The following is a 14,000-nucleotide window of genomic DNA, read 5'->3' on the forward strand; positions in this document are numbered from 1 at the left end:
AACCGATGGTGATTTGCTAATAGGGTCATTTTGTCTCAACTCAAACAATTTTTAGAATTTTTCCTGGTCCTTCCAACCATGAAATTAAATCAGGATCTGTCATCAGGGAAATGTACCACAAAAAAATTCTAGGTATGGTCTAGTTAAATTATATTATTAAAAAAAATTATTTAAGGTCCCATATTTGAGCAAACACCAAAAAGAATTTGAAAAGTACTCTACATGCTTTATTTTGTCCATTCGTCCATTGTCTTCTGTGTATCCTTAATAGGGTCATAACTATAAACCATTCAGAAAAAATGACCAAATGTTTTGCAGTGTGGCGGTCCACGTCCATGTTGATTTCTTGTCTATGGAATCAATTTCTGTTACTATCAGTCTCCTGAAAATTACAATACCACTACAATACAATACTAACTGGCAAGAGAAAATATTTTGTGAATGAAACATAATTCATGTTCATTATTATTATTATTATTATTATTATTATTACATGAATGCCTATACTTTCATTGATATTTGGAAAGTAGTAAAATATTTTTTACTACTACTGTATAGTTAAGAGTTTAATGATAATGTATTATCATATATCATTGCTTATTTATTTTTACAGTATCCACTAGAACAGCAGCATATGGAGCCTCTTGCAGAAAGGCAGAGAGGATGACAGTCATCATCCTGGCAAACTAACCACAAAATATCAAAGTTAACCTAATAATTCAAGAGGAAAATATTCCACATCAGTTTTATATGGACTAACATTACTGTTCTGTTATGAGTTTAAGATTGAGCTTCTTTTAAATGCTTTATATTCAGTTTAATCTTCAGTCGCACTGGGGATTAATAAAGTAAACAATCTCTCTGTATGCCTGTGTAGCTATCTATATTATAAGACATTAAACTGTATTAATTAAATAACAAATAAAATCACAGCTGAAGACTTGAGCACCATGTGACATGATTAACTGTTCGCAGGATTACTAAAATGATTGAAACATGAAGGTGTTTTGGCAAAAAAGCTGGTCAAACATTAAACTGCAAAACTGAAAGTGCTGTTTGAGTCTGAACATTTTCAACTCACCACCAGAAAAAGATGCTGTTCTCCACAATATGTAAATAAGGATAGAGTATAGGCGATATCAGCAGCTGTATCAAAATGAGAATTTTATATCCCCCATAGTTGAGTATAGGTATTCAATCCAAAACGTCACATGTTGTGGAGAAATAATGTGAATCTTTTGTGCAATCAAATGTTTTATTTTTATTTTAATAGCACAACAAATAATACATTTGTTAATAAATCTTATTCAGACACAAGTTTGCTTGTTGCTTGCTTCCTCACACAGCAAAATCTCCAGTGTTAAATTAACACTGGAGAGTGTCTATATGGGTCCACACCTCTGAGTGTTAAATACAACACTGTTGAGTGTTAAATTAACACTTTTGACAGTGTTATATGTTTAAAAGTAACCTAGTCAGTTTTGAAGATTAACAATGGCTAACACTGAGCAGTGCTGATTTCCTAACACTGGAAAATAACTCAAAATGTTAGAAATATTCCAGTGTTAGGAAATCAGCACTGCTCAGTGTTAGCCATTGTTAATCTTCAAAACTGACTAGGTTACTTTTAAACATATAACACTGTCAAAAGTGTTAATTTAACACTCAACAGTGTTGTATTTAACACTCAGAGGTGTGGACCCATATAGACACTCTCCAGTGTTAATTTAACACTGGAGATTTTGCTGTGCACAAACGACCATTTCTGCTCCTTACATTCATCACCCTGAAAACAGCACAGTGAACAAATCATACTGAAACACTGTGTTTATTTCAGTTACAAAAGTTATTTTTATTTTAGGTTTCATGAAACACATATATATTGTTGGCAGTACTTTAGATGAAGGCAGCATGCTGCTCTCAGACTTACACTTAAACTCAAAGGGTCTATAATCTCTAAACTGATATATTTTACAAAGAAATCCTGTCTGGGCAGCGTCTGGATTTGGACTTAAGAGCTCGTTGGCATTTCTAAAACAATAGCAAACCTGCACACCATACATTGTTTTGTTTTTTGTTTTGTTTAAAGTTGTAGATATACATTAGAGACATGGCAGATTTGCATATATTCTTCAGGGTCTGCAGTCCTTTTCTCTTCTTCTGTGCTCCTGTGAGAATCTAAAACAAAGGTCACATAAATCATGGGGTTAAATTGATGCCTGTGGGACAAAATTACTCCAACAATATTCAGGACAAATTTATTTTTCCTCTGCAAAAAAATGAAATTGAGTACAAAGCATGTGAAACTTTTCTGTCTTGTGTTGTGTTCATTTATGTCTTTTCTTTTCTCTTTAATGTTTCTGTCCATTATATGTGCAAGAACAAACTTCTGAATCACCTCTTAGTGATAAGTGTCTACAGTTTCCTTTCTCGTTTGGCTCTGGACGAAGGCAGTCGCACTTTTCTCCTCTCCCTCTTCCTTCTCTTTCCTGCTTGGCTTCTCAATGTCCTTGTCTAGTCTCGTCTACTTTTCTACTTTTGCCCTGGATGACTCTCACGGTCTGTTACAACCTAAAAGAGGAATTATGGATTTGAACAACTGGTCCCTGATTGCAATTGACACCCTCTTCTCAACGAGAAGCCTGGGCTTGAGTAAGTCCGAGTGTCCTTTCCTGCCGGATACACAATGGACAGGTGGAGGAACTGGAGGGTCGTGTGCCTGGCGGGACTGTCAATCGAGAACATTGTAGACATCTACCTTTTCGGAACCACGATAACAGGGTTCTTGTTGTTCGGAGTTGGCTTGGCCCTGGCTTATCAAAGATAGCAGAATTGGCTTTTCAAAACCCCACAAGGCTGCCCGCTGTGATGGAAATGATGGGACGGGTCGTGACTTCTCAAAATGGGCTCATTGAACGCAGCATGGATAAGATCTTGGAGAAGCTCACGGCAGTCTCTGCTCTCTGAGCACAAGATTGATAACATCTCAGAGAAGCTCTCCAACGGGAGACTGAGAGATCAGTGACGGACTGTTAGACCAACTGTGAAATTGACATGCAGTTGTTCGCACTAAAGGAAAACCACCATCATTTCATGCAGCTACCATATCGGTGTCAGCTGTGGTCTCAAGGCTGGAGCTGATACGTATGTATGTTCGGGGGGTCCAATTTCACTGCAGATGTAAACATTGCATGTGACAAATAAAAGGCTTGATTGAATAGCTTCAGACTTATGTTCAAAGAAAAGAAAAGAAGCCCTCAAACCTCTACTCTACTTTATGTGTTGATTTAATGAGCGAGTTCACTTTGTTTCTCTCTTCTCTCAAACGTCTAATCTCTCTTCCTCCTCTTCCTCTGTGTTTTATTCAGTCGTACCGTTTACAGCAGCGAGCAGGGCTTCTTCTTGACCTTGGCGGGCTGAGGGCAGAGGACGGCACGAATGGCCTCATCAAACACAGTCTTCAGACCACGCTGGGTCAAGGCTGAGCACTCCAGGTATTTGACTGCATCTATACATGCGAAGACACATATATGTTAATAAAAGAAGAGAAAGAACTACAAAGACAAAGTAAGAGAAGAAAGGTTTGCTGGTAGTGGAGAAGAATAAGTTCAACTTTCAAAGAACACTATAGTCAACTACAGCTACTATACTTTTACTGTGATGCCAGGAAATGAGGGGAATAACAAAAATTTGCAGAGGCAGTCAGGCTACAAAGTTCTCTAGCATCTTCATCTGCTAGTTTCATATCTTCACTGGTGAGGAGAGCTTCAAATCTTAAAGTGCTTTTCAAGCAAATAAAGTAAGAGTGACTGACCTATCTCCTTAGCCAGAGCTAGGCCCTGTGGATAGGTGATAGGCGCCAGCTTCTTGTCCTTCAGTTTCTCAATGGTATCCTTTTCATCCCTCAGATCCAGCTTAGTGCCAACCAGGATGATGGGCGTGGAGGGGCAGTGGTGACGGACCTCAGGGTACCACTGGCAGAATACAGAGTAAAGGAAAACTAAATAAGAGGCAAGAAAGGGGAACACGCAAAATCAAGGAACGTGTTAGAGGCAAAAAACAGAATCAAAGGTGGAGGGAGATGAAGCTCTGATGCCAGGTGTTACAGAAAGGTGGATGAAGGCTTAACACGAAAAACAATGCTATGAAATGAGAGAAATACATCATCCAACTCTCACACACAGCATCAATCATTCATTCATATTTATTTTCAGATCTGTTTGGGTTTTTCCTCCATTTCTTTATCCAAGTACCTATTATTTTTCTCTATAATAAATTACTATTTTTCTCCTCCCTCTTATTTTCTCAGGTAAACCACAAGCCAGTGATTGTTGTGGGCTATGACTGGTAAATCTGTGTTGTGGAGTAGCTTGCTCACAAAGCAGCTATTTCCATGGAGTTTTGGGGTATTACCTGATGAGATCTACTGCTGTTTCTTTCAGTCACTTTATTTTCAGCGTCTTACCATGCTAATATTTAACCAACTGTGGAAGTTTTAATAAAACACAGTTAGAAATTTGCATATTTCTGTTCCTTTTGTTCCTTTTTACATTTTGTTCCTTGGCAGCTGAGAGACAGGCCTCATAAAAAACAGCCAAAACTCACCTTAGCTCTGACGTTCTCATAGGATGCCGGGCTAACCAGGGAGAAGCAGATTAGGAAAACATCCTGGATGGAGAGACAAGGAGACAAAGAATTTGAATAGCTGTTGCAGTTTTAATTAGCTGACATGTTATATAAGTTCTGTCTGTGTAACTTTATGTCCATTACTTCTTGCCAAGCTCTAAAAGTTGAGTTCTCACAAAATTGAAATGCTTTCCACATTACATCTGGAAGAAAGCATATCTTGCTTGCATTTGTTTATATTTATTATAACATTTATATTTACAATAAACAACATGTTTTCCATGTATTTTCTTGATTTTTCTACTGTTTCTTCTTTTCAGACATCTGGGCAGATATCAGACTGAGCAGCACTCATCACTTTTGGCAAGTTTTGTAATACTGACAGAAGGTCTATATTAACCTAAAACTAATCAATTAGTCATGGTGCCTAAACCCAAATAAACAGAAACTTGCAAAACTAAACTGCAAGTCATAAAGTCATAAACTTGACTAATAACTCATGATAACTAATAAAGAAACTAATAAAAATGGTCTAACACTGGATTCAGACCCCTGTGTCCTTACTGAAAACTAAGCGTAACTCCTGTTTTGGACGTTTTGGATCTATTAAAGTCGGCTATTTTATTAGGGACAAAGGTTTTTTGAAATGTCCTTGAGAATGCAGTTTCACAAGTGCTGACTTGAAATATTTATTTCGAAAGGACGAAATTATGTTTCGTTTCTACTGTGGAGAAGATCAGGTTAAATGTAAAACAACTACTTCAGCTACTCTACCACATGTTGTGTGTTTATCGTAGTTATCTCATGGCTAAAAGCATGAAAGTAAGTGGTACATATGATACACATTGTTTATAACACATAATGTTAAAACCCCCTTGTTCTAATGAGCTGTACGAGTGCTTTGTGTGTGTATGTGTGATTCTGTACCGTCTGTGGGTAGGACAGTGGGCGGAGCCTGTCATAATCTTCCTGTCCAGCTGTATCCCAGAGGCCCAGGTTGACCGGCTTGCTGTCCACCATCACATTAGCTGAATAATTGTCGAATCTGTGGGGAGAGAAGAGAAGGTCAACGATTGGTCAACCAGTCTCAGGCAGCCTTTCATTTCATTGGTTATTTATTAATTAAACAATCCTTCAGTTCACTGATTGTTTAACCAGTTAAACTCCTATAATGGGGGAAAAAACTACAACCATACTTGAAATATCACTGTTCACGAAAACATCAACCAACAACATTACTTTGGTTAGTTTGACACACAAGTCATATTAACCATGTCTAGTATAAGAGCATAACTGTTAGGGTGCCTGGGTCGTCGACCCAGTGTTTTGTGTTTTTGGCTCTTTGATTTTGTTTATTTCATTATATTCTAGCTTTGCCTAATGGCTTATAGGATTATTCTTAGTTTAGGTTCTCTGTGTGTTTTCTTTTTAGAGTTTTAGTGTTCTTGTGTCGCGATCTACCCTCATTTCATGCTGTGTTTTCTATCTGTCCGTCTGCCAGTTCAGGTTGTTGTTATTTTCAGTTTAGTTTTTGTATTCTCAGTTTTGCCAGTTCTCTGTTTGCCATCTAGCAATAAAACTGAGTTTGAGTTTACTTTCTGGGTCCGAGTGTCTGCACATTGGGTCCTCCTTGCCATCACTACTGCCTGCACACAGCCTCAACACGACAATGACACATAATAAGGCAGGGCTGCCCTCGTGTGGTCACAAAGAAGCATAACAGTTTAATTTCTCAATGTTGGTGTTTATATTTCTGGGTTTCCAGTTTAATATACGGTGGGTTCACATGTTGCTAAATAGTTGCACCTGAAGAAGTAAATGTGATGACTCATAGTCATTTTTATGAAGTTCTGGTCCTTCATGTTGCAGAGTGCAGCATTACATCACTGAAGATCTGAGGTTTAATATAACCTGTCTAATAATCATTTATTGTGCTTCCCTAGATCTTTTATTGCCTTCATTCTAATATGGCTTACATGTAATATTTATGGACTGTGTTCCTTTATATGGTTTTATTTTTTTTATTTTATGTGAAAGTTTGAAGTAGGCACCAGCACCCACTGGTGGAAGAAGCATTCAATTTTTTGCTGAAGTAAAAGTGCTGATCATTGTAGAAATATTCATTTTATTTCTTTCAATATTTCTTTCAATATTCTAATGTCCTGCATATTCCAAGTTGGGCTTAAATTTCTGACTGTTTACATTATAGATTGTGCTAATTATTAATTTGCCAATTAAAACTTTTAATTTTGGTTTGTAAAACTGTAGAAACAACAAGCAAAGTGATTAATGAGACTTAATGGCCAAAAAGGTTGTATAGTGTTTTAAACCAATTGCCCAAACCTCAAGAATATTTACAATAAACAGGAAATAAAAATAAATAAATGTATACAGGAAAATGGATCAGATTGGATTTGAAAAACAGTTGCTAATCGAGTAATATTGTTATCTTTTTTAAACATTTACTATGGAGAAGGTTAGTTTATATAAAAACAATGCATTTAAATATACTTCACATATTAGATTCATATTTAACTGAATTTTACATTAAGCTGTTCAAATGTCCATTCAAAATGTAGCAAAACTATTGTGTTGCATGGACATACAACACTCTAGTACTTGACTTGTTCAATTCCAGCGCTGTCAGGACCTCAGGTGCACAGCGATATTTATTGTTTTAAAAAAAGAAAAGCCCATCTCACTTCTTTCCTCTTTTCTTTCACCGTGTGCAGAAAGCAGCTGACGTTTGATCAAACACGCTTTGAACCACAAATATGTTTTAATAACCTGCAGGCTGCTGCCAGCCCAAACCTGCCTGTGTTACAGTCAGACATCTCCAGATGGACTGCAGCACATGTGTGCATCTTCTCTATAATATTTGTCCGTGTGTCCTGACACAGTGCACAACTGATCAATGAAGACATGCGCATGTACCTGTAGGTGCCTCACAGAGAGACCGCGAAAGTGTTTATGTCTGTATTTCTGTGTGTGTAGATGTTTGTTTGTAGTACTCACACAGTAGGAATGTACTCTCCGGGGAAGGCATTGGTTGTGTAACTGATGAGAAGACATGTTTTACCCACAGCTCTGTATAACACAAGTAAAAAGACAAAGAGAAATCAGGAAAGAGACATAGAGAATGACAAGAAAAAAACACAAGAGACAGTAAATGTTGCTATTCCATATATATATATATATATATATATATATATATATATATATATAAAGAAAAAAAAATATAGTACTGACAGGAGATGATGCAATATGCACGCCTATACACATCAGTCACACTCCAAGTTTAAATGTTTTCTGGAAGTGCATTATATTTACTCTGTGAGCAACTCCCCCAGTTCCTTTGTTGACGTCATTGTTCGAAAATACTGTCACGGTCAAAAACAAAACATTCAACAAATACAGATTTCATGGGCACGCTGACATCTGTAAACAGTGTTTTTGTGTTTCTAATTTGCAGAAATTCAGTGATCTGTGTTCAGCTTGTCCCAACATCCACAGTGATGAAACTGCATGGCTGCCTGCAAGGTGATCCAGCAAGTATCAGCTAGCCTGCTTCTTATTTAGTTTCCACAGATTTGCTGCCAGCATTTTCAACAGCAGCACAAAGAACTCGAGGCCTGGTTTCACTGCAGCACTCATATTTCATGTTGATTACACTCTGGATACATCTGATTGGTCATAAGCTAGGAGGAGTGGCTTCAGTCTTTTTGTTTCATCAAATTTCAACGTGTTGTCGCCTCTTGGCCAGGACTCCCTTGAAAAAGAGGTTTTTAATCTCAATGGGACTTTTCCTGGTTAAATAAAGGTTAATAAATAAATAAACAGAATTCTGTAGAGTCTCTTATCTGACAGACGGAGATCAGAACCCCTGATTGGATCAGTCTTTATCACACTTATTGATAAATAACCTTCTTTTTTTTTTGCTTACATAAATAACCAAGCAAATCCAGTCTGCAAGGAAACCATCAGCTCGTCCTTTTTTCTCAGTCTGCCTGTGACTCTGTGCCATAAAAGACATTTGTGACGTACAAGCGTTTGTCAAATAAAGCAGGTTTATACTGGTCTTCTCGATGGTTTTGCTCGAAACTCTCACATACTCCCACCTTTTACTCAAACCACATTAACACAATAGAAATATTTTAAAATCCCACAATAAGATTAATAATTTTGTGGAACTTTGAACTATTATCAGACAGAAGAAATTGAGCTTCCCCCATTCTCTCCCCCCAAAAACCTTTTTATGTTTAATATGTAAATCAAATAAACATGTTGGCATATTTCTCATATACAAAATAATTTTTGGTTTTCATATTTAATTCTTTTAAGTATTATTATTATATTGTATATTATTAAAAGTAGTTATACAAAAATATGGAAGGGATGACACATCATTATTATCAACTGACGCTTCCATTGAGGGATCTGTGGGTGCACTTGTTAGCACGTTTCTTTACTTTCATGGCTGCTTAGTGTTATAGTACAAGTGTACTGAGTATATATTTTAGTGTTTTTCAGCACCAACATTAATAACAACAACAACAACAACAAACTTTTATACTTTGTGGCTAGTGAATTAAATTTTTTATTAATTATAAAATCCAAATATGTTCTGACTAGAAAAAAAATGCATGACACAGAAACTACAAAATGACAGTCATTCCAAAAGTTAGCATTTTAAAAAAGACCAGCCCTGCTGACGAGATGACTCAGTAGTGATATGAGCAACGCAGATAAGCGTCAGAGTGCCTGTGAGCATTTCTGTCTTTGTGAGGACAACTCTGAGTTTTAGAGGTCGAGTCTGATGAAATGTTGTCAGTTTGTAACTTTTTCCAAAGGCTCGTGTGGGTTTAAGATTTAGTCTCACTGTTAAGGTTAAAACAGGGTTTAGGTCGAATGCAGAGGTTGAGTCAGGGATGTGGGTCACACATTAAATAATGCCACTAAAGGGTCTCATAAGTATAGCATTACATGCGTGTGCTTTGTGGTCGTGTGTGAGTCAAAAAGGAACCGCGCTGTTTCAGAAGCATCGGTTTGAGCTGAAAACAGGAACTGGCCACACCGAGCTTTCAAAAAAAAGGAAAGAAAAAAGATTTCTGCCTCACATCTCTCTCTGTCTGCTTCATAATCTGCTTTTCCATGAACATGTTTTATCCTATCGTTTTAACCTATTGTGACATTTCATTTCTTTTGGTCCCGTCTAAAAAGAATAAAAAGTGAATATATGGTGATGAATGGTTTCAACCAGACTGAGGCCAAATGGTGTCAGTTAGCTAGCTGCATAGCTCTACAACTGCATGTAAGAAAAAATAAAACTGAGTAAACTTTAATTTCTCAAAGGGGGCTTGACTTTTTTGTTACTCATTAGGTTTACTTTATTTTACAAATTATATCTGTAGCTGTATAACTGTTGTGCTTTAATTGTCATATAGCTCAGTAGGTAGAGTGGTGGCCCCATGATCGGAAGGTCGGGGGTTCAACTCCACTGAACGGCTACCCTAAGGTACCCCTGAGCAAGGTACTGTCCCTACACACTGCTCCCCGGGCGCTGCATTGGTGGCTGCCCACTGCTTCACTGCGTGAATGGGTTAAATGCAGAGGAACTATTTCCCTATGGGGACTAACACATACACATATAACTGCTAACTCAGCACTCACTTTAGCAGGAGAAGTCAATTAAATTCAATTTTATTTATACAGCATGAAATCACAACAACAGTCGCTTCAAGGTGCTTTATATTGTAAGGTAGATCCTACAATAATACACACAGAGAAAAACCCAGCAATCATGTGACCCCCTATGAGCAAGCACTTTGGTGACAGTGGGAAGGAAAAACTCCCTTTTAACAGGAAGAAACCTCCAGCAGAACCAGGCTCAGGGAGGGGCGGGGCCATCTGCTGCGACCGGTTGGGGTGAGAGAAGGAAGACAGGAAAGAAGGCATGCAAGAGACTGTCTAATATAACAAGAAGTACAAATCTGGGCTTCCACCTTCATGCTCACAAGTCCTTAAAAATGTTGTATGTGCAGCAACCAGTGGTAAATTGTCTTTCTCTGAGTTTTAGGAATGTGACAGCACCACGAGCCACTTTCTAACATCCGACATTTTGACTTCAGGCATGAAAACAGCAGCAGCAGACAATTTCCTGACAGAGGTCAGCTTCAACCACCACAACCAGCTACTGCTTATACACCCATGTAAGTTTCAGAAATGTTTATATACACTTGCACAGGGACGTGTTTCTGTCCTTAACTGACCTGCCAGCAGAAAGCAACAGAACGCTAGCTTTTTCCGAGAAAAAGCGACTTCGCTATAAGAATCACAATAGACAGAAACTTCATTTTATTTCAGTTCAGGCACATTAATGATGCTTTCTTTGAAAAACAGCAAGTTAGCTGCTGTCATCTCTACTTTTCAAGGACTATCTTGAAAACCTGTCAAATTATGTACAATACAAATAGCTGTGGTGTGGCTCTCCAAATTTATTTTCTTTCTAGTGTTATATTTAATTTAACATTTATAACCCACTGCCCCATTTGCCTTTAAACGCACCTGTTTGTTTTGTAAGGTTTTAATGAGTCAGTCATCAGACTGTAGGATGTTCATTAACTTGGCTGCTAATTAAACCATTCACTTAAATCATTCACATTACTTCTGTTGTTCTTATTTGAAATTATTTATTATTATTTCAAATAATTATTTCTTATTTAAAACTCTTATTTGTGGAGTAAAATGGGTTAAAGAAGATGGATTTTGCAACACAGCTGATGAGCTCTGATTGCATTTAAATGCTTGTGCTGTTAAACTGTAAATACCACGACTCTTGCAGCAGACTTCCCTACAACATGAAACCGACTTCCTCTTCTCCATCAGCAGTTAAGTTTAACTACTGTGTGTATGTATCTATATATACACTGTTAGCGCCTAGCAGAGGTGATCAAAAATGAGAAATAAATGTGGAAATTACCACCAGCATCATTAGCTTTCTGGCTGTCACATGAAACGATACAGACTTTCCAAAGGGCTGGCTGGGTATTTGCAATGTAGCTTTCAAATATTTTAAAAGGCAACATTTTGAAAACCTTTTCACAATATTTCCTTTTATTCATATGGGCGCAGGTGTAAAACTGGGCACATCTCCAAGCTCTTCCTCCTGCTTGTGTAACCCACTGAAGTGAACTGACTGCCTTTGTCTTAGTGTTGTGTTTTTAATAGAGGTGAACGAATTAATCCAAATATTGATACAGACACAGATATTGGTATCAGATTGATTAAGTGCTTTAAGTTCAGTCTGTAGTCCACTGAATCTGTTAAATAAATTATTTCTTTTGCACATGACATAATATTCCTTAAACAACCTATTAAAAAAGGTCTAAACCTTTTTGTGTTGACTGCAAGTCTATTTTATTTGTACCCTATAGAATATTTAATAACAGAAGCTGACCCAACGTGCTTTTGAGACATGAACAGTTAATTCTGGTTCTCCAAAAAACCCAGTTTGAAAATTCACGAGAAACTAAAAGGTGTGTTTTCTTGTTTTTTCTAATTATTGTGGAAAGTAAAAATCATTCAAATGTTTTTAGAATTTGCAAATTAATAATGGCATGTCTCATAAGTCGTGATACACTGCACTTACCTATATAGGCTTTCCTTATAGGTTAAAAGTGCGAGTATTGGTATCCGCAGTACTGACCCTGTATTTACTTGGTATCTGGATTGTAAAATTTGCAGTACTAGTTTGTACACAGCACTAGTTGTAAAGAAACAAGTAATAAAGGCGGAACTGAAATCTAGGTCAAGTTCTGGAGCGGAGTCAGAAGTAATGAAACAAGATCTACAAAAAGTTCAGCATGTTTACCTCTGCAGTGTTTATTGTAGCAGCATATTTTCACGTCAGTGACTTATTATTACTAATGCTTGTTTGTTTTACACATTTTGTCACTTCTTTTTAGTGAACTGTCTTTATTGACTTTAGCACACTTAAATTACATAAAACCTTTTTTTAATGGAAGCTTTTGATTGGCAGCTACTAAAAAACAGCTTCTTAAGAAAAACAACAAAACAAGTTATTTAAACACAACAAAAAAATTATCAAAGTATGGTTAACATAAAACCTGACTACTGTTGGTCTCCTGTCAACAGCCAATAATTGATGCTTGTTTTGAACACTACAAAGAATATTTGAGAAAACACACAATTAATTTTTTTAAATGTCAAAACTTAAATCATGTTTTGGATTTGTTTAAATCACTTGAACTGTTATTTTTCATGCAAGGTCTTTTTCATTAGCTGACAATCAAAGGCTTTCAATTTAAAAAAAGGGTTTTATGTAAATGTAGCGTGGTAAATGAAATAGAGCCAACACCACATGTTTCCCTTTCCAAATATTTACACACGTCACTGTTACGGCTTCTCTCTCTGCATTTTTTTTAAATCAGTGTCACACACCAGGAAGCTCTGCACACACGCTGCAGTACCCGTGTGCTACCTCTGGATGGTGAACTGCATGTGTTAAAGTGTTTACTGAACTATTTTTGAGAAACAACTGTAGAACTTCCGCTTTACAATTCCCTTCACTTTAACAGCCAGCCATTTTGCCCCACCTTCAACGATAAACGCATTTGATGGCAGACGGTGGCTCATCCAAACTTCTTACGCGAGCACATTTCACCCTTTAGGGCAAATAAATTCAACAACTTTTCAGATGTCAAAAACACAATGAGGTTAATCATTTACACGTTTGAGCTTCTGCTTCTTTATTGCCTCTTCTTTTTTTAGTCATACTTTTTTCTCACTTTGTTTGTATTTTCTCAACTGATCTTTGTGGCATCTATCGGATTTTCATCTTTGAAGAGGAGTTCTGCTGCTTTAAAGCATTTTCCTGCATGTTGTGGCCTGCATGGCTCATCCAGCGCACTCAGTGTGAATCACCGCTGTCAAATACACACCTTAAGATCTACATGTTAACACTGGACATAAAACACAAGTACAGAAGTTTCTTTTACACTTTTACGCTGAACCGCACAGTAATCTCGCTGAAGTGGATCAAACTGTTGCTCCTACCATGTGACAACCTTTGACAGCTCTATCTGATTACCCTGAAATTCAGAGCCTGAGGCCAATCCCCATTTATGCGTCAGCTGGGCGACCACTGTGTAATTCAAAGCTTGAAGGCCCCTTTAATTTATAACACACTGGTTAAAATTAGTAAAATAATAGCATACCCATCTCCCACGACCACACATTTGATAGCCTGCATCCTGTTCCGCTCAGCTTCGTCTGTGCTCTTCACTCTGAAACAGACTCAGAGAGGAAGGCCGAGAGACGCTGAAGAGCATGCAACTACAGGAAATTGTTGCACA

General features: G+C 37.3%; 1 protein-coding gene across 1 annotated transcript; it reads right to left on the minus strand.

Annotated features, from left to right (window-relative positions):
* Positions 1 to 1,681: 1,681 nt before the first annotated feature.
* Positions 1,682 to 14,000, minus strand: LOC308395881 (ras-related C3 botulinum toxin substrate 2). Its single transcript, XM_080880919.1, has 7 exons — positions 13,863 to 14,000; positions 7,642 to 7,713; positions 5,554 to 5,671; positions 4,606 to 4,668; positions 3,815 to 3,974; positions 3,375 to 3,508; positions 1,682 to 2,178 (listed from the first exon to the last, which is right to left on the minus strand). The coding sequence occupies exons 1-6, from the start codon at positions 13,895 to 13,897 to the stop codon at positions 3,378 to 3,380; spliced, it is 579 nt and encodes a 192-aa protein (XP_080737045.1). The 5' UTR covers positions 13,898 to 14,000; the 3' UTR covers positions 1,682 to 2,178; positions 3,375 to 3,377.

This window comes from Rhamphochromis sp. 'chilingali' (assembly GCF_963969265.1).
Source record: "Rhamphochromis sp. 'chilingali' genome assembly, chromosome: 4".
NCBI lineage: Eukaryota > Metazoa > Chordata > Actinopteri > Cichliformes > Cichlidae > Rhamphochromis > Rhamphochromis sp. 'chilingali'.

Bases quoted from the DNA above. Each gene is read 5' to 3' on its own strand.
- LOC308395881 (XM_080880919.1), bottom strand. From the start codon at position 13,897: ATGCAGGCTATCAAATGTGTGGTCGTGGGAGATGG. The intron at 7,714-13,862 runs GTATGCTATTAT...TGTGTTATACAG, and splicing joins TGTGTGGTCGTGGGAGATGG to AGCTGTGGGTAAAACATGTC. The intron at 5,672-7,641 runs GTGAGTACTACA...CTCTCCCCACAG, and splicing joins GGAGAGTACATTCCTACTGT to ATTCGACAATTATTCAGCTA.